Source organism: Castor canadensis, chromosome 2, assembly GCF_047511655.1.
Source record: "Castor canadensis chromosome 2, mCasCan1.hap1v2, whole genome shotgun sequence".
Classification (NCBI taxonomy): Eukaryota; Metazoa; Chordata; class Mammalia; order Rodentia; family Castoridae; genus Castor; species Castor canadensis.
This window is the reverse complement of record NC_133387.1, coordinates 158,175,457-158,199,319: the sequence shown is the minus strand read 5'-3', so window position 1 is coordinate 158,199,319 and position 23,863 is coordinate 158,175,457. Positions and strand designations below refer to the sequence as shown.

The 23,863-nt window shown below is 39.4% G+C and overlaps 1 protein-coding gene across 7 annotated transcripts in view; it reads right to left on the bottom strand.

Moving 5' to 3' along the window:
• The window catches only part of Znf609 (zinc finger protein 609), a 186,260-nt gene that overhangs the window by 142,951 nt on the left and 19,446 nt on the right, over positions 1–23,863 (bottom strand). For 4 of the 7 annotated variants that reach the window (XM_074066183.1, XM_074066181.1, XM_074066184.1 and 1 more), the window contains exon 2: positions 11,602–12,475. The exons of 1 other annotated variant lie outside the window; for it this stretch is intronic. In XM_074066183.1, coding sequence (XP_073922284.1) covers positions 11,602–12,348 — 747 coding nt within the window. In that variant the 5' untranslated portion in view covers positions 12,349–12,475. Of the gene's footprint in view, positions 1–11,601; positions 12,476–16,751; positions 17,700–23,863 lie in introns of those variants that run through there. 2 more of the 7 variants (XM_020166604.2, XM_074066187.1) reach the window with 2 other exon arrangements.

Genomic DNA, 23,863 nt, shown 5'->3' with positions numbered 1-23,863 from the left:
AAGAATTTTCTTCAAATTTAGCTAAAAATTCTGAAACAGCATTTTGAATCTGAATCATTAATACTGATGTGGATGCTATACCTTAAAGGCTTATAACTTTCAGAAATTCAGTAATTCTCCTAATTAAAAGGAAAATGAGCATTCAGGTTCATTATAGCTATATTCTTAAGTGACTGACCCCAACATCCTGTAGATTGAGTAATGAAAAAGGGCAGTTAGCTTCGCAAGTGCAAAGCCAAGTTCAAATCCCAGACTCACAAAAAAAGAAAAGAAAAAAGACAGTTGGAGAAGAATCCTTGGGCATGCAGTAAGACACTTAAGAATCACAGGACACTAAAATACAGTGTATTGTTCTATGTGGAAATGGCAAAAAGCAAAGACAACTTCAAGAGTTTGCTGGGTAAAGAGTAACGTGTATTTGTAGATGGCAGTACTGTACAAAGGAAGCTAAAGGTAATTCCACAAGGGTAATAGCTTTTAACCAAGATAAACATCAAAATCCCTATGAATTAAAAAAAAAATTGTAAGTATATGCTTGGAGTCCCCATCCTCAAAGATATTACTACAGTAAGGCACTAGTACTTTGTAAAGGCTCCAAAAGTGATTCAGTGTAGCCTAACTTGAGAAATTTCAACACCAAGAAGCTCTGTAGCTTGAATGTTAACTTATCTAACTGCATGCTACTTTCATTGGTGTAAGGTGAATCTGAACAACTCCATTCTATAATACTCTCTGTACCTTTCACTAAAGTTAAAGACAGTGCAGTGCTAAGTACCTGACTTTTTTTAGGCACATAAATAAGGTTTTTAATGAAAACCATCTACTTGTCTCACACTATATCAGAACAAGCAAGGAAATACCCTAATGCTCTCTTCCAACTGTTTCTACCCACCAGAAATTGTCTTGCAACCAAAGAAAGGCTACCAGCCTATAGAGCCCATAGTATGAAGTTACTCTAGGTATTCTGCACATTATTCAGCCCACCAGGAAAGAAACATGCTCACAACTTGCCTGAGGCTCCCCAATACAAGGTGCTGTAGAGAATAGGCAAAGTACTAACCCCGAAGTTGCTTATCATTAAGTACCTGACTTCTGAAGAAACTCATCACCCTGTAAATATCAGCTCTGAGCTAGGTAAGTTTGAATACCACTTTATGACAATCTTTTTATAATGAAAAGAACCCATTACCAAACAAAAACAGAGCCCAGGAAAGGATTTAACCCAGGTCTATCTCAGAAAACATAATCTAGTATTTGTCACTAAAGTGTAATCTAGTGGTCTTAAATTTAAAAGCAGTTAAGAATATTTTTCAGACACACAGCCAAATTACACTCTCCCAATAGCAACAAACACTTGAGACTGAAAACTGATCACCTCAAAAACTCTGTTTTTCTTTCCTACAGCTAGTGACAAGTTACAAAAAAGAAGTATCTCAATCCTCTTTCTTCTGACCGTTTAGACTACCTATGCTAATCCTTCAAAAGACTAAAATTTGCACTCTACAAGGATTAGCAGAGAAAGACAAAAACTTTCTAATCCAAGACAATTATGTTATCTCCATTTCAAACCACAGGAAAATAATTCAGGAATTGGCTAAACACCAAAAAAAATAAACAACAAAAATACCCAAAAAACAAAAACAAAAAAACTCAGATTTTAATGGAAAATGATTTAATTAAGAGCCACAGTTTTTCAATCTGAGATCAGCCTTACACCAACAAATCAAACAATAAAAATCCAAACCTCGATGGCTTTAAATGTTCTGAATCAATCCCTATTTCAAGCCTTCCTGGAAATTAGAAGGAGTTGGAACATTAGCTATAATAAATTCATATTTGCCAAAGCCTTCAGGAGAGTCTCTAAGGATATCTTTTCTTCTTAATTTCAATGAACTTTCACCTCACACCTAAGAACATTAACATCAGAAAAAGATGTAACTTTTTGGAGGGGCGGGGCAGTATACAATTTGAATGCAGGGCCTCGAACTAGTTAGGTAGGTGCTCTACCACTTGGGTCATGCCCTCTCGCTTTTAGTTATTTTTCAGGTAGGATCTCAAATTTTTGTCAGAGGCTATTCTCAGGGCATGCTCCTTCTACCTATACTTCCCTAGTAGCTGGGATCACAAGTACACACCACCACAAGACGGGATCTTGCTAACTTTTTGCCTGGGCTGCCCTTGAACCATGAACCTCCCAATCTCTGCCTCCTGAGTAGCTAGGATTATAGCCATGAGCAACTGTGTGAGGATTTTTTTTTTTTTTCTTTTATACAAGGTCTTGTTGTGTTGCCCGAGCTGGCTTCAAATTCCTGGGCTCCAGTGATCTTTCTGCCTCAGCTAGGATTACAAGTACATGCCACTGTGCCCAAAAACAGCTAACAACTTTTGAGTTATTTACAATATCTAGGCACCACGCTGTGTGCTTGACTTTCATTTATTCCTCAAAACAACTTTAAGAGGCAAGCACTATTACTTCTATATTACAGATGAGAAAGGTGAAGCTTAGGAAGAGTAAATATTTGTTATTTCTTCTGTTCTCAAAGTTCCAAACCATTAGATATTTCTTCCAATTTTACATATATCAGTTTATCCACAAGGAGAAAAGATAGCCACTTGTAGTAGTGCACACCTGTAATCCCAGCACACAAGAGGTGGAGGTTAGAGAATTGCTAGTTCAAGGATAGTCTAAGGTTATATAGTAAGACCCTGTCTCAAAAAAAAAAAAAGAAAAGAAAAAGAAAAAAGGGGAGAGAGAGGGAAGAGGGAGAGAAAAGAAAGATATATCTGAGATATATCTGGACAATAAACTTTTTGCCAATTAAAGTATTTAGTACTTATTTTTTTGGTGGTAGTGGTATTTGAACTCAGGGCCTGGCACTTGCTAGGCAGGTGATCTACCAGTTGAGCCTCTAGTCCTTTTTGCTTTAGGTTATTGTTTATTATTATTATTGCAATAGTGGGGATAGAACATAGGGCCCTGTGTATGCTAGGCAAACAATCCTGAACTACATTCCCAGCCCTGCTTTAGGTTATTTTTTAGATTGGGTCTCACTTTTTGCCTGGGTATTCTGAGACTACAGATGTGCTTGCCCATGCCCAGTTTACTGGATGAAATGGGGTCTCACTAACTTTGTGCCTGGACTGGCCTAGAACTGCAATCATCCTGCCTCTGCCTCTTGAGTGCTGGTATTAGAGGTGCTTACCACCTAGCCTGGTTTCCTTTTCCCTTTTAAGAGGGAAGGACACTCTACAATACTGTATCGGAAACTTTAGTGCCTATCACAATCAACAACAGAGCTAATATTTTGGGGCTTCTTTTGTTGTTGCTGTTGTTTTGCAGACAGAGTCTCACTATGTACCTCAGGCTACTCTGATCTCTTGATCCTCCTGCCTCAGCCTCCACCACACCTGACAGGAAAGCTAATGTGAAAACGTAAATTGCCAGGTTTCAAGACTGATATTTCTAACCGGGGGACCTGGGATGAAGTCTGAGATTTGAATTTTTAACAAACTCTCAGAAGTTGCTGATGTGAATGGTATAAGGGCCTGCAAGTTTTGTTTTGTTTGGGGGTGGGGCTGAGGTTTTAACCTAGGGCTTCACGCTTACAAAGCAGGTACTCTTCCACTTGAGCCACACCTCCAGTCCATTTTTCTCTGGTTACTTTGGAGATGAGGTCTTGCAAACTATTTGCCCAGGCTAGCAAGTAGCTAGGATTACAGGTCTGAGCCACCAGCACCTGGCTGACCCTGAGCTTCATAAGAAGGGCAAAAAAGTAATCCCTATTCATCTTAGCTATCATCTCAAGCGATATACAGAGTATTTTCAACAAGAAAGATAGTTAGGGTTTAAAAACACCCCAGGGGCCAGGTACCAGTGGCTCACGCCTGTAATCCTAGCTACTCAGGAGGCAGCGATCAGGAGGATCACAGTTTTAAGCCAGCCCAAGCACCCTATCTTGAAAAAAAACTATCACAAAAACGGGCTGGTGGAGTAGCTCAAGGTACAGCCCCCAAGTTCAAACTCCAGTACCTCAAAAAAATACAAATTAAAAAACCCTCAGGGATCTAAATGCTAAAATTTCTTTTTTGACTTTTTCTCTAACTTTACAAAGGCTCCCATAGCACTAGTGACATTAAAGCAGTAGAAATTCAAGGAACAGAAATATTAAGGATAGAATGTGTGTACAGTTTGCTCAACAACCTTTTCCATCCACATTTTACTTCTTCAATCTGAAAAGTCTTCAGGACTCCTAGGACAAGAGAAATATCAGAAGAAAAATGAAGTGGATTGTTTTGTAGTATCAATTCCCAAAATGAAGATAGGTCATAAAAACGTAACAAGATTTTGCCCTATAAATAGATAATCTCAACATGCTCTAAATTCCTCCTGTCTCTGTCTTGTTATATTGTTCTCCATTTCAAAAGAGCTATTCCTCTTACCAAAGACTGATCCAAAGTCTATATACTTTCCTAGGTTGCTGAAGTACTGATAATGCCAATGTCATCCAAGATGAACAACTTCAGGGAAAAGGATTTGTTAAACATGTCTCCTCAGCCACTCAAAATCACTTCTTGTGTGGGTGTTCTCAACCATGACTAAACTGTACCAAGAGAAATATATTTTAAAATATTAATTTGGTCTGGCACCTTCCCGATGCTAAAGCTTCCAAGCCCATCCCAATGGCACAACTGGGAAATTAACTGAAGAGAAAAGCAATCTTCCCTCTGCTCTCTACTTTCAGATGCTCCTCCTCTATAGCTTTCCCATTCATAGACTCATTCTATACAAATACACAGATAAAACATGCTTACACACAAAAATAACTCTCTACAGGAACCAAAAAAAAATCAAAGCCTAACCCCATGGTTTTTAAGTGAGCAAGTCCAATTTTCTTTGTAGCTCTTGACACATGCTGGCTAGGTACTGTGTGGATTTTTTTCTGCTTTGTTCCTGCACCGGATGGCTCTGCACTGCAGGTCAGGGGATGATAAGGAAATGAACAGTGTAATTTCCAAGGCCTCTGAACACGGCCCTGTCAGCAGCTCTGGAGGCAGGTTACTCAAGCATGGTTTGAAGAGTGAAAACCACAGAAAAGAGAGCTCAGTCAGCCAGCAGTGGCAGGATCTCAGCTGTGCATGTTACTGCCACTCCAGCCTGAAAGCCCAAACCCTGCTGCCTCCTTGGATAAGCGCTGCTGGTAAAAACTTCTATATCCAAATGGCAAAAATACAAGTTCACACTGGGTAAGGAAAGTTAAGGACTAGGACTCAGATTTTTCCATGCACTCTTATGTAAAAACAAAAAAACATTTATTGCTTTTCCAACATCCATAAGATTGCATATGCTGGCAAACCCCACAGTATCATCCATCCAACATTCTCAACCCCATTCAAGGGATGCAGCCAAAAAAGAAACTCAATTCAGATGAAATCTGAAATTCAATGAGGCACTTAAATATCCTCTGAAGCCTATTTTTGGTCTTTCCCACCCCTCTCTAACTATAAATACCAGGGGCTTTAGAACATATCACCAGCATGCAAATTTCCCTGTCTAAAATTGGAACACCTTTTGAGCATAGTGCTGACAGTCTTAGCCAACATGTTTATCTGCTTACAGGATAAGCTCTTACTGGGCTTCCTGTATAATGGGCATTTCAGTCCATTTATTACCTAGGGCAGACTGAGACATATTTCAACTAAATTGTAGTTTTCTAATATTTACTGATTGCTTCTTTTATGCTAGGCACTACTCTAGTGTTTGATCTGAATTAAATACTTTAATCTTACAACAACCTTAGATACATATTTTACTTTCTTCATTTTTTTCAGATGAGAAAACTAAGGCAGATCAGTTAAGTAACTTGGTCAAAATTACTCAGTTAATAAGTGGCAGAGCTGGGACACAACTCCAGGCAGTCTGGCTACAGAGTACACTCTTAAGCACTAAATCATACATGAAAGTTGATATAAATTTATGTTAAGGCAGCTGGTATTGGACTGGAGTATGCCTCAAGCAGCAGAGCGCCTGCCTTACAAGTGAGAAGTCCTGAGTTCAAACCGCAGTACCACCGAAAAAACCCTCCAAAAACAACAACAAAAAACCCCAAGAAGACTGGTGTTTAAAATTAGAAGTGGCTTCCAATGCCTACCTACCTTATAAGGAAAATTCACTAAGGTTCTCAAACTTTAATGTATATAGCAATTATCTGGAGAGACTTGAAAGTGCAGATTTCTGGGCCTTTATCCCCAAAACTTATTTAACAGATCTGGGGTAGGGCCAAGAACCTGCATTTTTTAAATACAGGGGATGTGATATACATGGTTTTACAGGATACGCTTTTTAGGAACTCTGCTTGGAACTGTATAACCAACTACCAGGAGCCTACTGTAGTTATATGGGAGGAATGAGTTTTAATAGTACATAGGGTGACTATCACTCACAACAATTTATTACACAGTTTATAAAGAACATGAAGAGTTCAAAGGTTCTTAACACAAAGAAAAGATAAATGTTTAGGGAAACAGAAATGCTAATTACCATGATTTGATAATTACACACTGTATACATGTGTCAAATTATCACTGTACTCCATAAACATGAACAATTACTATATGTCAATTTAATAAAAGGGCCTAACAATGACTCAGAGATTACCATGAAAATTTACCTGAATGATAAATTGCACTGTACACACCCTTCTTGAGTGGTCAAGTTCAAAGAAGTGGTTTAAAAATAACTTTCTCTTTCCCTATACAATAGGATAGGTTCTGCCCATCTGTCAATGGTTATTCTTTTTTTTTTGGTGGTGGTGGTGGTACTGGTGGGGTTTGAACTTAGGGCCTCACACTTGCCAGATAGGTGCTCTATGGCTTGAGTCACTCTACCAGGCCCTCAATGGTTATTCTTTGCAAATACTATCACCTGTCCTAAGAACCCTAAACTCAAAAAATACTGTTTATTGAGTGTCTACAATGCTAAATTCACTTTGAAAACCAAGTGTAAGCAGTCTTGGGATATGTGGGAATTTGCATCCAACATTTCTATGGTTGCCTTTAAAGTGGGTAAGGAAGAATCTTTTTTTATTTGGTGGTACTAGTGACTGAACTCAGGGCTTCACATTTGCTAGGCAGGCACACTACCAGCTCTGCCCGCTCCTTTTTGTTTTGGGTATATTTGAGATAGGGTCTCGTAAACTATTTACCCAAGCTACCTTTGAACTGCAATCTTCCTGATTTCTGCCTCTTGATCTTGATTAACTAGGATTCCAAGCATGAGCCACCGATGCCAGGCAGAAGACTCCCTTGCGACAATTAAAGATTTGTTAAGAAATCCACAGTAACAATATGGTGTAAGAATTTGGTGGCCAAAAACTTGGTTTCTGTACTTGTCTTTGCCACTGACTTCCTGAGATCTGGAAAGTCATGACCTTCATAGGCTTTGTTTCTTCTATAAAATAAGGAAGTTGGACAAGATAGTATTTTTCTAGGCTTTCTTTGAATTACAATACAGAAGAGAAAGCGTGCTGCTGAATGAAAAAATAAATTAAGCTTATAGCTAAGAGCATGTAACTTTGTTCACATAAATATCAACCTTTTAATTTTTCCATCAAGGAAAATGCTTGCAGGCATATGGCCTCAGGAAGCAAGGCTGACTGCTTATGCCATCAATAGCTGAGAAAGAGCAGCTAGTGAAGAAGGAAGGTCTTTAGAAAGCCTTGGATTAGAAGGAATAAAGGAGACCTGACCTTGGTTGGGCAATGAGGGATTGCAACAGAAGAGAAATATCTGGACAGTATAAACCAGGGCAGAAACACAGAACCAAGGGGAAAGGAAGATCTTCTTAGAACACAGATACCATGACATGTATGATCAGAAAGCAAAAGAGCACACTATTGTTTTCATTGCATCCTAAACTAATGGGGAGAGTGGTAAATACATGCAGCATTCTGAAAGCAACAGAAGCTAATAACACAAACATGGGGAAAGCAGAGTGCAGTGTTCCTACCTTGCAAGTTCAAATGCAACTACTAGGGAGAGGCCAAGAGAAACTCCAGGTCACAAAATTCTAGAACCTTTAGCAACTAGAGCCTAGTGGGTGCCTTATACGATTTAGAGAAAGAAAAAAAAAAAAAAAAAGTCTTACCCAAAACTCTTGGATATAAGCCCCAACAGAGTCAGCAAAGATAGATCACTGCTGTCTGTGGTTTGTAAATTCCTTTTTTTCTTCCCTGTCAGAATGGCGACAAGAGCACTAAAGCTAAAGACAGGTTTTTTCCCTCCTCTCTACCTCCCTATCCTAACTTAACAACCCATCAATCAAACCAAAGGCAAAGGAGGCTCTGTCTAGTTTATTCTTTAACACTCCCTCCTCCATCTCTTCAGCTGGCAGGAAGTATGAAGCAGGAGTATTCAACAATAATTTGGGGCAACAATTACTAAAAGCTATCTCTGGTCTTTCCTAGAACTCTGGGAAAAAGCATAGTGAGCCCAGCCAGAGAGGTGTGGTGGAGCAAAAGTAGATTCCATAAAGATAAATCTACATCTTTAGCTGATAGAAAAATTTCTCAGCCACAGCCTACAATGTTTACAATGTTCAAGAGCAAGCCCTTAGATAAGTACTTTGAATATTCAAACCTCCTTCATTTGGTAAGCTAGTTATCGACTTGTGACAATTCTACCCTGTACCACCTACATCACAGGCTTTTTTGCTATTTTCAAGGGAGAAGTGGGTAAGGGGTGGGCAACTGTAGTCAAGACACTTTCCAAATTTTATGTGTTTCTCCTCTTCATTTCAGTTCCCAACTTACAGTACACAATTCTATATTACATCTAAACATTTATCTGTTTTGCTGTTTTGGTTCTGCTGATTGTCCTTACAAAGAAGGAACATTCCAAACCAGTTAGGCCACAGGCAAGCCCTTATTTCAGAGAGAAAAAAAAAAATCTTAAACAGGGTTTCAAAGGCTGTGTTATAAACTAGAGTAGTAATTATCAAACACTAAGAATCTTTATGCCCAGTACTCTGGGTTGTTTCTAAAAAGCTGCTGATCTACTGCAAATCTCCTTTTTTTTTTTGGCAGTACTGGGGCTTGAACTCAGGGCCTCACGCTTGCTAGGCAGGTGCCATACCATTTGAACCACTCCGCCAGTCCTGTTTTGTGTGGGGTATTTTCTTTCTTTTTTTTCCAGTACTGAGGTTTGAACTCAGGGCCTACACCTTAAGGCACTCCACCAGCCCTTTTTTTGTGATGAGTTTTTTCAAGACAGGGTCTCTAGAACTATTTGCCTGGCTGGCTTCAAACCTTGACCCTCCTGATCTCTGCCTCCCAGGAATAGGCAGGATTATAGGCGTGAGCCTCCGACGCCCAGAGTAACTTCTTTTTTCTCCTCCTTTTATTCTGGTGATGCTGGAGATCAAATTCAAGACTAAGCAATGTACCACTAAGCTACATTCCCAGTCCCTTTTCCTTGCTTCATCTTGCTTCTTTCCTTCCTTCCATTCCAGAAATGCTTTTTCCCTGCACAGTATTTTCATCTCCTAGCAACTTCCAAACATTTACTTTAAATAAATATTTCACTGGCCAAGGCAATATGATAAAACACCCCAGAACCAGTGTGTCCAAAGGAGTTAAGGGTACAGGGGAAGGAATTTAAAAAGCAGGCTCTTAACTACTGTAATATCAAACTGCATAGCAAATTTTCTGTTTCTCAAAGAACTTCCCAGAAATTTTATCTTTCTTCCAAACTCTGAAATACTTTACCTCTTTCACCCTTTTATCTCTCACTCTATTGCCCCAATCTCGGTCTCCCCTGGAGGCAAAGCTTACAGCAAAACTACATTATTAAGGGGCACCAAAATGTATTCTTAGCTAAATGTACAGCATCTTTCAGCCCACTTATAATCGGAAGGGAGCCACTCAACCAGTCCCTGCACCTATATGAGAGAAAATAGGTTCCATTTGCTTCTCTGTTGGAGACAATCATGGAGATTTTAGACTTAAATCCAATGTGAAGCTAAGCAACATTAATCCTTTCACCCTCAAACTACAATTGGGCTTAGCCGATTACAACATAAGTAGGTAGTCTAAATAGAAAAAAAAAAAAGGCCAGCCTCAGAAGGGCTTTTTTAACACAGGAAAGACAATGATTACGAACTGATATATGGCAATAGTTTCTTATAGCCAGATGAAGGAAGTCCTGTACTCCTAGGCCTCTTTCAGAGTATTATCCATCTGCACCCCAGAGAAAATGGCAAATCACAGCCAGCCCAGTAACCAGCTGGAACTTGACTCTACCGAGGTGGACTGTAGCATCTGCCACCTAAATACAGGCAGCTGCCACTGGTGAAGGGGAGTGAGCCATTGTGTTATTAATGGAAGAAATTCACAGCACTGCTACCAGAAATGCCCAGATGTTACTAAAAGCTACAGATGTTCCAGAAGCAAAGACCAAAATACCTCCAGCAAAGAAAGCACAGCTACCACTAAAACCCAGGTATTAAGAGGGCACCACCAACCAAACATACACATCCAGGCTTTATTTATTAACACTTACATAGCAAATAAGTATTCCCTGTTGCAGCTGATGTAATTACAGAGAAATCAATTTATACTGACTACATCTGCTGGGATCAGCAGAGTACAGCAGAAAATCAAAAGGCACTGAACAGTTCATTACCAGGCCAACTGATTTGTAGGAAATTATAAGCTGCTGAAGTTTAAGGCAGCCTGAGCTGACCTTAGACTCACATCTACTCTGCCATAGTCCTACAAGTTCCATTTCCTGAGGCATCAACTAAGATCATCTTCCCACAGGAGAGACTCAGTCCCAACCCGTCCTGGAGCTACAGGCACCTATTCTTCCAAGTCAAGCAGAAGACAAGGTTATCATTATACTACTTAGCAGCTATAAAACCACCAGGAGACTTTGATTACCAATGTTGCAGGATCTGGTAAAGAGCTATACTTTCAGTGGCCAAAGAATCTTTCTGGGCCAAACTTTTCATAGCCACAACAGTAACTCATAAGGCCTGATTAAGTACATCATAGTACAGTCAGTACCTCCTGCCCTTTATTTGTCAGGAAACTGTATTCCCTCGCTCTTTGGTAGTCACCAACAGAACACATGGTAGACATGCCATAAAACTTAAATAACCCTTTGTTCTGCCAGAGGTCAGCAGTACCATGTATCCCATTAAGAACAGCACTCAACTTACACATGTAACTATTAAATTTATCAACTATTATGACTCTGATGATGAAATTTCAGTCAAGTTGGAAACCACATAAAGGTTTAATGCTAGCCTCTAGCAACAAGTATCTAAGGTGGGACAATAACAAAGTGGGAGAAAATTCATTTTACCAAGTAGCTGTCCCCAACAAGAGATATCTTATTCTAAAATGTCCAGGCTTGCTATAAATGAGTCTGCAGGGAATCCTCTAATTTGGAACAAAACCACATTATCATTACCAGTTGCTCTGACCTTGTAATTGGTCATTACCCACAAACTAATGAGCCTCCCACAGAGTACACACAGCACTTGGCGGTTAGTCCAGGGCAGTTCTGACTGGCAGTGGGCAGCAAAATCTGGCCACCTCTTACCTTTTCAGACTTGATTTTCTTTAGCGGGCGACACTCATTCTCCCCTTCCTCTGGCTCCGGTTTAGCTCCCAAAGGATTGAGCGCTGCCCCAGGCTCAATAGCTATACTCCCAAGTGGCTCCACAGCTCCTGTATCCACCCCTGTACTTCCATCATACTGACCACCCCGTCCTCCCAAGGCAACTGGCTGGAGGACCCCAGGATCCTTTTCTGAGCAAGTCCCCACTCCTTCACTTCTCTCCTTCTTGCTCTTAGATGAGCTGTTCTCCTTCTCCTTTTTGGAGCCAGCTACACTGCGGGATGCCTTAGCCGCCTTCTCTGAGCCCTTGGGAGCAATAGCAGCAACCAGGCCTCCTGCATTGGCACCATCTCCTGAGCGTCCCTGTACCTCTTTCTTGCTAGCTGCCCCCTCACTTGGAGTGAACAAGGAAGTCCCTGGAGTGGGTTTGCTAGTGTCTTTGCCACTCTTATTCCTTTTGGATTTTGATTTGCCTTCTTTCCCTTGAGGACCTGGCACTGGGGTCACAAACTTGATGTTGTCTGGTAGTGTGGCCACAGCATTGGGAGCCGGAATCCCCACCTCCTTTGAGCCTGACATTTCCAGTTTCTGCTGGTCCTTTTCCAGATCGGCGTCCAGATCAATGATGAGATTCCCTACTCCAATGTCCCATTCATCCCCACTGTCGTATGTCTCAACCGGGTTTGCATCCACTCCTTTCCCTCCGGAGGCTCCACTGCTCAAGGACATCTTAGAGTCAACGTCCCACCTCAAGATTCAAGGCTCTTCCTTGCCCCCAGCTTTCCTATTTTCAGCTTCAGCTATGTTCTCACACCTGCCACCTTGGTCAGTACATGCCCAGTGGACAACATCATTGCTGGAAAAAGAAAATTTAAAAAGCTGTTAAAGGAAACAATACAGGCAAGGAGACAGCCTGAAATAAAACTCCCACACAAAACAGATCTTTCCTTTATGGCTATCACATCACAGTGGATAAGACAAACAGGTTTAATTTTATTTCTAACAAAGTCACACTGGACCTAGAGAAAAGTTAATTCCCATTTCATCTCCCCAGGGGAGAGTACAATAGTTCCAACTGCCCAGAGATTCTGTGGTGAGTCTTAACTAGCAGTCCTCTACAGTTAGTTTCCCCTTCCCAAAAAACTTAGTTCTATTATCACTACCAGCTGGCTATCCTTTCCCCATCAGTACAGGCCCTGGCATATCAAGCATTCGCACAACTTTACTCATACTTTCTCCCTCCTTCTTGAGACTCGGAACATGATCTAGCATAAGTTTAACAGTTCTAGTAATAGAGCCAATCCCTACCAAAAATAGTAGATTCCTTATCATTCTACTATTGAGGAGAAAAGTTTTATTGTGGATAAGTTAGAGAGAAAAGCAGGGCTGGAGTGGCTCAATCAAGTGCCTGCTGAACAAGCACGAGACCCTGAGTTTAAACCCCAGTACCTCAGAGAGAGAGAGAGAGAGAGAGAGAGAGAGAGAGATAAAGAAGGCAGAACTGGTAAAAATGCAACTTCAGGACTGGGGCAAAGGCTGCAACTAGAGGAAACAATTCTCAGAAAGAACTCAACCTATCACTTAAGTCCAGAGAAGTTACGTCAGCCTTATCAAATTCCTGGTTATAAATCAAAAGAAGGGTTCAATGTGGCCTGATTTCTCAGTAAAACTTCTAGTGACAAAGAAAAAGAGAATAATGTTTATCCTATCAAAAACTGGACACTACAAAAACCTACCACCAGGATGTAGGAAAATTCTCTACTTTCTTATGTAAGATTGATGGTACTGTACTGATATACACCAAGGCTTCACACCACATGAACTAGAGATTGGCTTAAAAAGGGGGTAAGGGATTATTAAAAGGGTAATTTGTATCTTTCCACTATCTCCTGACTAGTCCAGACCTGGGGACTGTACCATCTAGAAAACCTGGCAGTAAACATTTGGCATCCAGATATTACTTTAAGATAAAGTCAAAGAGTTTTGTTCTTACTTATTCCTCTGTGTACCACCTTTCTCCATCCACTGAGAAAATAACTTTTATAAGGTAACTAAGTAGAAAGAGCAAGCCAGTGGTTTCACAATACATCCTGTAAAATGGCTATATAACAGGTAAATGCTACAGATAGGACAGACAAGACAAACTATGCTTTTTTCACCTACTCCTTCAGAACAGTGTCAACAAACCAGAGTGCCTGGGCAAGAAAGATGTCATCCTAGAAGAACAGTGGTAATCAGATGAATGCCTTGCTAGCAACTGGGATTTAACAGAGCAAGTTTTACATATTAATATGCCAATTAGCTATAGGTCTGAGAAGAAACTATATCCACTACCAAAGTAAAAAGCTTACTCTTGATAGCAATCAATTACTGTTCATTAGCAAATGTCAAATCTACCTAGATTTTACTTTATACAGGATGAGCAACAGTGAGGAAAAAAAACAAGATGTAAGAACTATGGAAAAAAGCCAAAAACATTAACCACAAAGGTAAAGGAAATATAATTCCCGAACAGTTAAGAGATGATACTTTTGAAAACGGCAGAACTGGGATTAAAGCTCAGGGCTTCATGCTTGCTAGGGAGGTACTCTAATGCTTGAGCCACTCCTAAGATTCTAGCCAGCCCTAGAATCTTAAAACAAGTATTTTTGCAGTTCTGGGGTTTAAACTCAGAGCCTACACCTTGAGCCACTCCACCAGCCCTTTTTTGTGAAAGTTTTTTCAAGATAAGGTCTCGAGAACTATTTGCCCAGTCTGACTTCAAACTGTGATCCTCCTGATCTTTGCCTCCCGAGTAGCAAGGATTACAGGCATAAGCCACAGGCACCCGGCTTTAAAAACAAAACAAAACAAAACAAAAAACCCAAACAAAAACCAAAAACAACAACAAACAATTTTTGTTAACTGCTTGGAATTCTCAATTAGAAGACAAGCAGACTTGGCCTCCATAAAAGAGTAGTATAGTAGATATGTGTTCATTCCTTTGAATTGCTAAGAAGACAGCAACCAACACAACAGTGAATAAGGCAGTGGAACATGATATTGAAAATAATTCTGACACTTCTAGAAAGGGATTGCTAAACTGAATCCCCACTATCAAATTTGTAATTTATCACCCCTGCAATTTCTGCAATTGTGGCTAGGTTTAGTGTATAATCCACATTAATTTAAGGTTTACCAACTATCCTCCAGAGTTGCACTAACATCAGTGTGTATTAGTCACCAAAATGACCCATGTTTTCTCCTTGGAAAAAATAAAACTTTCTTTAGACTTTCCTCTAGAAAGTAGGATGGTAATGAATACTGGAGGAGTATGTAAAGGAAAAAATAAACATAAAAATAATGTTATTGGGAAGGGGGGAGGGTGAACGAAGGAGATTAAGATGAGGGAATATGGTTGATGGCCTTCATATATGAAAAAGAACATATATGCCTTAAATGGGGCGGGGAGGGGTTGAAGTGAAGAGATGGTGGGGGTGATCTAACCAATGTACAATGTAAGCTTGTTTGGAATTGAAAGGATGAATCCCCCTGTACAACAAATATATCCTAATTTTTAAAAAAATTATGTTGCCCACTAGAGCTTCTTATAGTTCTCATTCCACTATACTGGCTGATAGGACAGGATAAACAAAGTATGCCAATAAGAAAGAGGAGGATTAAGAAAGTAACAGGCTAGGGGAAGAGGGTGGGGGAGGAGGGGGGGCAGGGGGGAGAAATGACCCAAACAATGTATACACGTGAATAAAAGAATAATAATAAAAAAAAGGCAACAGGCTGAAAAAAAAAGTTACAACTTACTTGAAAAAACAAAAGGATCTAACATTAAAAACAAAACAAAACAAAACCAGAGGGTAATATGGTGTATGTGTGTGGGTGTGAGGGGGGCTGAGGATATAATTTAGTGGTAAAATGCTTGCTTAGCATGCCCCAGGCCCCAGGTTCAATCCTTAGTACCACAAAAGGGTGTGTGTGTGTAGGGAAGGTGTAAATAAACAATGCAGGATCAATTAAAATGTATACAGGAATCAGAAAGCCACAGAAATGAAACTGTGAAAAATGTATCAGTGAAATACAAAAGAACCTCAAGTTATTTTTCCAGAATATAAAGGAAATGGACAGTAAAGAGAAAATAATGAAGAAAACTGAGAGAAAGCATTTACCACCACTGAAAGAAAATGAAAGAAGGAGGTGACCAGGAAGTAGTGAAGAGGTATGGTAGCAATGAATCAATTTGGGTTGTAATACACATGTGCATGAAAGCAATGCTAGGAATCTCTGCATAGCTATCCTTATCTCAAACTAGCAAAAACACTATGTCTTTCTTATTATTGCTTATGTCTACTCTTCAACAAAATTGGAGAAGAGGATAGAACAGGTTCTGCCTGGAAGCGAGAGGGTAGGGGAGAGAAGGCGGGGCAAGGGGGAGAAATAGCCAAACAATGTATGCACATATGAATAAATGAATAAAGAAAGAAAAAGAAAATGAAAGAAGAGATGAGAACAAAATGGGAGAAAAGCAACCTATCATCAAAGGCTAACATGTGAACAACATCTTGAGCAGAATAAAGACCTTACATGCAGACTGGAAACATTCACTTCATTTTCAGCAAAATCAATTTACTTTTTTTTTTTTTTTCTTTTTGAGACAGGGTCTTGCTGTGTTGCTCAAGCTGGTCTCAAACTCAAGTGATCCTCCCACCTCAGGCTTGAGAACAGCAGGATTACAGGCATGCACCACCATATCTGACTTTGCAAAATCAATTTAAAAAACCAAATTTACACATTCTAGCAAAAATTTTCAGCTACAAAGGACAAAAATTGAGTCAACCTTAAATTACATTGCAATATTAAATGTTAAATGAGAATGAAAAACTATGGAATTTCAAAGAAAAAAGGTTGCTAGTCAGGAATCTTAAACTGAGCCAAGGTGTCATGTATAAAAACAATATATTTCAGTTATGTAAGACACAAACATATCTTGTTAAAAATTACCTGGTATACTAACATCAGTTCAATCCTGCATAAATGTAAACAATTCTTATAAATACAAATATCACATGAATTCTGTAATCTTTTTTTGTGTGTGTGGTACTTGGGCTTGAACTAGTGCCTTCAGTCACTCCACCAACCTGGAATGGCTTTAAACCGAAATCCTCCTCATCTCGCCTTCTGAGTAGCCAGGATTACATTACAGGTGTGAGCCACCAGTGCCTGGCCAAGAAATGGACAAACAAACCAATTTAGGGTTTTTTTTTTTCCCCTTCAAGGTACTGGGGCTTGAACTCAGGGTCTACACTCTGAGCCACTCCAAAAGTCCTTTTTTGTATTTTTTTTTTTCAATAGGGTCTCACAAACTATTTGCCTGGACTGGCCTCAAACCTCCATATTCCTGATCTTTGCTTCATGAGTAATTAGTATTACAGGCGTGAGCGAGCCCAGGTTAGAAAACCCTCTTAATGGGGCCCCTATTTTTTTAACCTATACATTGTAACTCTGTGATTCTAGCACCCCACTAAAAGAATTCAGTACATATGTAACCAATGATGGGACAATTTCATATGTTTAAAATTTTAAAGATATAATGTAATTTTTCTTGTATTACGTACTGATGAGCCTGAGTTACAATTTTTCTAGGGCTTAATGATTTTTATAATTTCTTTACTCATAATACTGGGGTTTGAACTAGGGACCTTGCACTTGTTAGGCAGGTACTCTATCACATGAGCCACTCCCAAGTGTTTTTGGTTTGTTGTTTTTTTTTTTTGGCAGTACTGAGGTTTGAACTCAGGGCCTCACACTTACTAGACAGGCGCTTTACCAATTGAACCACTCTGCCAGTCCTGAATTTTTCACTCTTTAGAAAAAGATGTGAGGCATAATCAACTCTTTATAATAATGTTGAAGCTCAAAAAGTTTAGCCTTTATTCCAAGAAGGAAAGACAAATGATAATTTATAAAGCTGACACTTCCTCAAACTCTTCTTGTTCAAATTCCATATGCCATGGCAAACTGTTTTTTATTTTTTTCCTAGTAAGCAAATAATATTGCCAATACATCTTTTTTTAAAACTGTGCTTCTTCTGAACACAACACTTGATGGTCTGTGCTCATTTCCAGCATCCATATTTTTTTTTCATTTTTCTTTTATTATTCATATGTGCATACAAGGCTTGGTTTATTTCTCCCCCCTGCCCCCACCCCCTCCCTTACCACCCACTCCACCCCCTCCTTCTCCCCCCCCTCAATACCCAGCAGAAACTATTTTGCCCTTATCTCTAATTTTGTTGTAGAGAGAGTATAAGCAATAATAGGAAGGAACAAGGGTTTTTGCTGGTTGAGATAAGGATAGCTATACAGGGCATTGACTCACATTGATTTCCTGTGCGTGTGTGTTACCTTCTAGGTTAATTCTTTTTGATCTAACCTTTTCTCTAGTACCTGTTCCCCTTTTCCTATTGGCCTCAGTTGCTTTTAAGGTATCTGCTTTAGTTTTCTCTGCGTTAAGGGCAACAAATGCTAGCTAGTTTTTTAGGTGTCTTACCTATCCTCACCCCTCCCTTGTGTGCTCTCGCTTTTATCATGTGCTCATAGTCCAATCCCCTTGTTGTGTTTGCCCTTGATCTAATGTCCACATATGAGGGAGAACATACGATTTTTGGTCTTTTGGGCCAGGCTAACCTCACTCAGAATGATGTTCTCCAATTCCATCCATTTACCAGCGAATGATAACATTTCGTTCTTCTTCATGGCTGCATAAAATTCCATTGTGTATAGATACCACATTTTCTTAATCCATTTGTCAGTGCTGGGGCATCTTGGCTGTTTCCATAACTTGGCTATTGTGAATAGTGCCGCAATAAACATGGATGTGCAGGTGCCTCTGGAGTAACAGTCTTTTGGGTATATCCCCAAGAGTGGTATCCAGCATCCATATTTTAAGTGAGAAATTTACTCAAGTAGGATGTCCTAGAGAGTATAGAATGGTAAAAGACTGGAAGACCATTTTGTCAGAGGGACAGTCTTGGAAACTGGGATTCTTTAGACAGGAAAGGAGAAGAATGAAGATGGGCTGGTTAGCTTTAAATATATTATGGCTTCAATGTGGAAGAGAGAAAATTATTCTGAGATGGTGAGGGTAGAAGGATCAGTGTGTGTAGAAGTTACAAAATAACAGAAGTTTAACTCAGAAAATTAATAACCTGAGACTTCCAAGAATGACCCACATTATTTAATAAAGCCGTGTCTATCACTGAAAGTATTTCAACACAAAAAGCAAAATCATTTGTCAAATAAATACAGAAACCGGGAGCTAGTGACTCATACCAGTGAGATTGGGAGGACTGCTGTTCAAGGCCAGCCTTGGCAAACAGTTCATGAGACCCCATTTCCAAAACTAACCAGAACAAAATAGATGTGGCATAAGCGGTAGGATGTCTGTTTTGCAAAAGCCTGACCTGCAAGTGCAAAGCCCTGAGTTCAAACACCAGTCCCACCAAAAATAAATACAGAAAAGATCCCTGTGTGTGCGGCAGGGTTAGGATCTTTTTTAGATCTCGAATTCTATCAATGTACCTATCAAAAAGTTCTTTTCCTACTAGAAAACTACTTAGAATTTCTGAACGTCCAGGATGCAAACAAAGAAAATATATCCTGAGGACTGATCTCTAGTGTTGATGTCCTTTTAGAGTTCTTGTCCTCCTAGTTTTGAGAATAAAGAATTTTCTTAAGTGTTGACTTTTTAGAATCCAAACTCAGCAGGTTTCAAATAAACTTTGGTGGTACATTTCAAAAGATATACTGTAAAATGGCCAAGGATTCTTTAATCAACCTGGCTATGTCAGCCAAACCACTTCCCATCTGTTCCCTACAGCATCCCTGGCTTTATACAACTAAAAATCAACTCTCTGACAGGTCACTGAAGAAAGATTCAACCTCAGGAGGGAGGATAACTAACCATGCTAGCTGGAAACGAAAAGCAGTCATCTCCTGCTTCCACAGCTGAGAAACTGCAGAACGAAGATAAACAATACCTTATGGAGACTGTCACAGGGCATGTATAATTTGCAAGAACTCCTCTGAATATTTTCCTCTTTCTTCTCTAACTGTACTACACTTTCTTATTTAGGACTGCCAGTCACCAGACTCTGGAATCACTTGTCCAGTATGACTTGTCAGTACTATTTGTGCTTTGTTCTAGCACCTCAACACAAAGAGACACCTCTCTGTGTGGATATGGATAAGTGACCAAGACAGATCATGACAATCACGTTCCATACTCTACATTTACTCATGAACATGAATATGTTCAAAAGTAGAACATTATAACAAATGAAGTTTAGATCCTAGTTCCCAATTTGGAAACCAAACCCAGCTCTTAAGACTGTCATCCCACAGAGTGATGTATTTATAAATGACACGTTTCAGGACATTAATTGCTGTTTTGAGGGCATCTGTCATAGCACTTCTCTACTTCAGGAATCAACAATTCCTCTTTTAGAAGGCTAAGTGAAAAAAGGAGTTTTCTGCCCCTATCCAAAGGGCAAAATAAACCACTGGGCCCTACTTATCTCCAAGCATAACTAGAAAAACAGTCCTAGCCAGAGGCTGGTGGTTCACACCTGTAATCCTAGCTACTCAGGAGGCAGAGATCTGGAGAATCACAGTTCTAAGCCAGCCCCAGGGGAAATAGTTTTTAGACCCTATCTTAAAAAAAAAAAAAAAAAACCCTAGTAATGTTAAAAAAGAATGAAAAACAATCTTTCTCTTTCCACCCAGATACAGCTCTATATCTACCCTAGAGGGAATCAAAGAGAAGACTCTTTTAATTCGTAACTACCCACTGACAATACAGTCTAAGTAGCAAATATACTGTGCAATGCTGTTCTACTGTAAGTTGTCTGACTTCTCTTCTTATGGGTTCTGAACGCATCTTTTTATATGTGTTGATCTATGCAAATGACAACTGTGTCTAAGTATATATAATCTGCTAGGAAAACTCAGGTCACGCACATAAAATATGGATGTCAGGGCTATTTGAGTAGGTATACCTCTTCAAAAGCTGCATGCCAAAGAAAAAAATGTACTCAATTCTGAGAAGGTTAACATGGTACTGTAAAAAAATTTCTACTAACATTAATCAAGTTAATTATTATTACATTATTATTATTACATTATTTATTAAATATTAATCTCATTATAAAGTGGAGGAAGAATTCACCATGTTTTAAGCTTATTCTGAGAATACAAAACTGAAAAAGGTAAGATAACTCAAAAATACAACTGATCCAGATACTCTTTATAAAACTGAACTTAAGAGGGCTATTTCACATTTATACCTTTTACAGACCATCTATAATAATTAGGTTTAAAAAAGTTAATTTTTTAAAATAACAAATTATAAGCTGTACTGATACTCATATGAGTTCTATGAAAAAAATGGCAATCCTTTTATCTATGAACTCTATCTGGGTTTTCCCTTTAAGACAATTTCTACCTTCAGATGTGGCTCATAAGATCTTACACTGTAGTGACTGACAGATATTTCCACCTTATTTCAAAAATGTCTCTGTGCTGAGCTGGAGGTATAGCTAAGTAACAGAATGTTTGCCTAGCATGCACAAGGCCCTGGGTTCATTCCTAGCAACACACACACACACACACACACACACACACACACACACACACTCACTCACACACACACTCTCTCTCTCTCTCTCTCTCAAGGCTCATAGTTTTACATCTGGACTATGTCTCTTAACTGTTCCAGTCCACTAGACTGCTGATTCCACTGACAGGTCAGACCTTCAAATCTAAATTGTGTTAAGTTCAACAGGGGTTTGATGCCCCAGAGAACTGTTAACAAACCAATGGGATACACAAAAGTTGCTGAGAGGGGAACATTATATTATCTTCCCTGAATTCCAGATGCTGGCCTGAAACCACTTCTTACTTAGGTAGCTTTAGGTGAGGGCAGTACACACGTAAACCATCTTCAGTGACTCTGAGCTTACCCAGATGGAAGAACAGGCATCTTCCTCTCCACCTGACACACTTCATGAAAACTAACTGATCAACTGAATTTCCATCTAAGACTCTAACAAGAAACAATTAACTTCCCTGTGGGCCTCCTCCTTAATTTATTATATTAATTACTGTAACAAAGGAACTATGTGTTCTCCTCAAGTACCACAGCTCTCTGCCTATATCAGCAATGGAGATTAGATAAAGAACACACTGTGCTAATTCAACAGGGCTCATCTGACCATGTGTCACATAAGGACAGAAGAGTATAAAATTGTGGCATCACTGTCTCCAAGTCTTTATATGCTGTAGCTCATGAATAGTTTTATAGTCCTCACAGGATGCTATTTTCAGACAAAGATTGAGGCTTGACCTGTTTCATTTCACATAAGCAACTGATTATTTCCACTAGGACAAAGCTATTCAATAGGGCTTAGGTTAAGATCCTTGGTATTTGTAATACTGTTCTTTTCCAACATACATATTCCACTATAGGCTAAATAGCACACTGAATCTGTAAATAATTCAGTCACAATTATATAGGACTTTGCTGGGTGAATCGTATTCACATAGAAAACCCTTATCAAAACTGAAAAGCAGAAGGCAAAGATTTTCTAAAGTAAATGATAAAAAAGCTCCACCATCCCTTCTCCTCTTATAACTGCAGGACTACATGGCTTTTTATAAATTAATTCTTATTCCAAAGTGTAAATTTTCTGTACTAAAAAGGCACTATGAAATTCTCAAAGAAAAATTGAATAATGGAGACAGCCAAGAACCAAAACACCTAAGAAACCAACCCTGCACACAGAACGAATGTGTCAAAGCATTAACTTTTCTGTACCTCAATCTTCTCAACTCTAATTTTGTTCTTTCTTTTTTTTTTAGTACTGAACTTTGAACTCAGGGCCTTGAGTTTGCTATTAGGTACTCTACCACTTGAGCCACATCTCCAGTCTGTAATCTCATCTCTAAAACATGGTCAAGTTCATATGTTGAAAGAAAGAAAAAATCCAGCCTTTTTCAGAAAATGCAAGGAATTACTTTTTGTATTCTAGAGCTCATCTCCTTTCTCAAATCTCTTACAGGAGGATTCCTACAGTAAATATAAGGAGACAAAACTTACCAAAAAATAATTTCTACATTGCTGGACTAGCCAAAAACAAAAAAGGAGGGGGGGGGATGCAACCCACATGCATATCCTTAAAGATACTTAACTCTGCCCACATGGTGTTCAAGACCAGTCTGGGTTTCATAGTGAGACTGAAAACAAAAACCAAAAATATACCTAAGCTTTGTCTACTTTTCCAGCTTTGTCTCATGGCCACACTCTGTCCCTTGCCATGGCCATCTTTTTTCCATCCTGACTTTGACCCAAAACACAGTCCCTCATTATATCCTATGTCATTCCTCCCTTCCCCAGTATGTGTGATTATGTGATTACTATTATTTTTCTTCACTAGACTGCAAGCATTCCAAGGGTAGGGGCTGAAGTTTTTTGCTCAGCACTGAAGACCAAGTGTTTGGTTCACAATATGCCTTCAGTAAATAATTCAGTCAATAAATGAGTGAAAAAAACACTGGCTTTATCAAGGAGCAGAATCATAAAGTACTCTGCTGGGATTTCTCCTCTCCATTCTTACTTCAGTGCTGTCACTCGTTATAAACTGTCTCAATTTCTTGTAGGTCCTCAAATCTAATAGACCAGATTTGGAGTCCTCTCTCCAGGATAAGGATGTAAAATTTATGAAGAGTCTATGGGAGGGCTGGGGATGGAGCTCAGTGATGGAGTGCTTGCCTAACAAGAGTGAGGCCCTGGGTTTGATTCTCGGCACTGGAAAACAAGGGGGCAGTGCCCACATTTGGTTTTTTTTGTTGTTGTTACTAGTTCTAGGGTTTGAACTCAAGGCCTCACACCTGCTAGGCAGGTGTTCTACCACTTGAACCATGACCTAGCACTCCCACATTTCTTAAAATGCCTAAGTGCTCCAGTCTTGTCTTGGCTTTGTCTCATCTAGGCACAGTAGCTTCCAAAATAGAGCTAGTTCACAAACCAGGTGTTCAAAATATAACCAATCCCTGGAAACCCCCATACACAGATGCTTCTTGAACACAATAAACCTGTAAGTTTACAACATCCTAAATGTCTAAAATGCATTTAATACACCAAACCTACCAACTGAGCTTTGCAGCTTCAAACAGTAACTGTAGATATGGGTTTA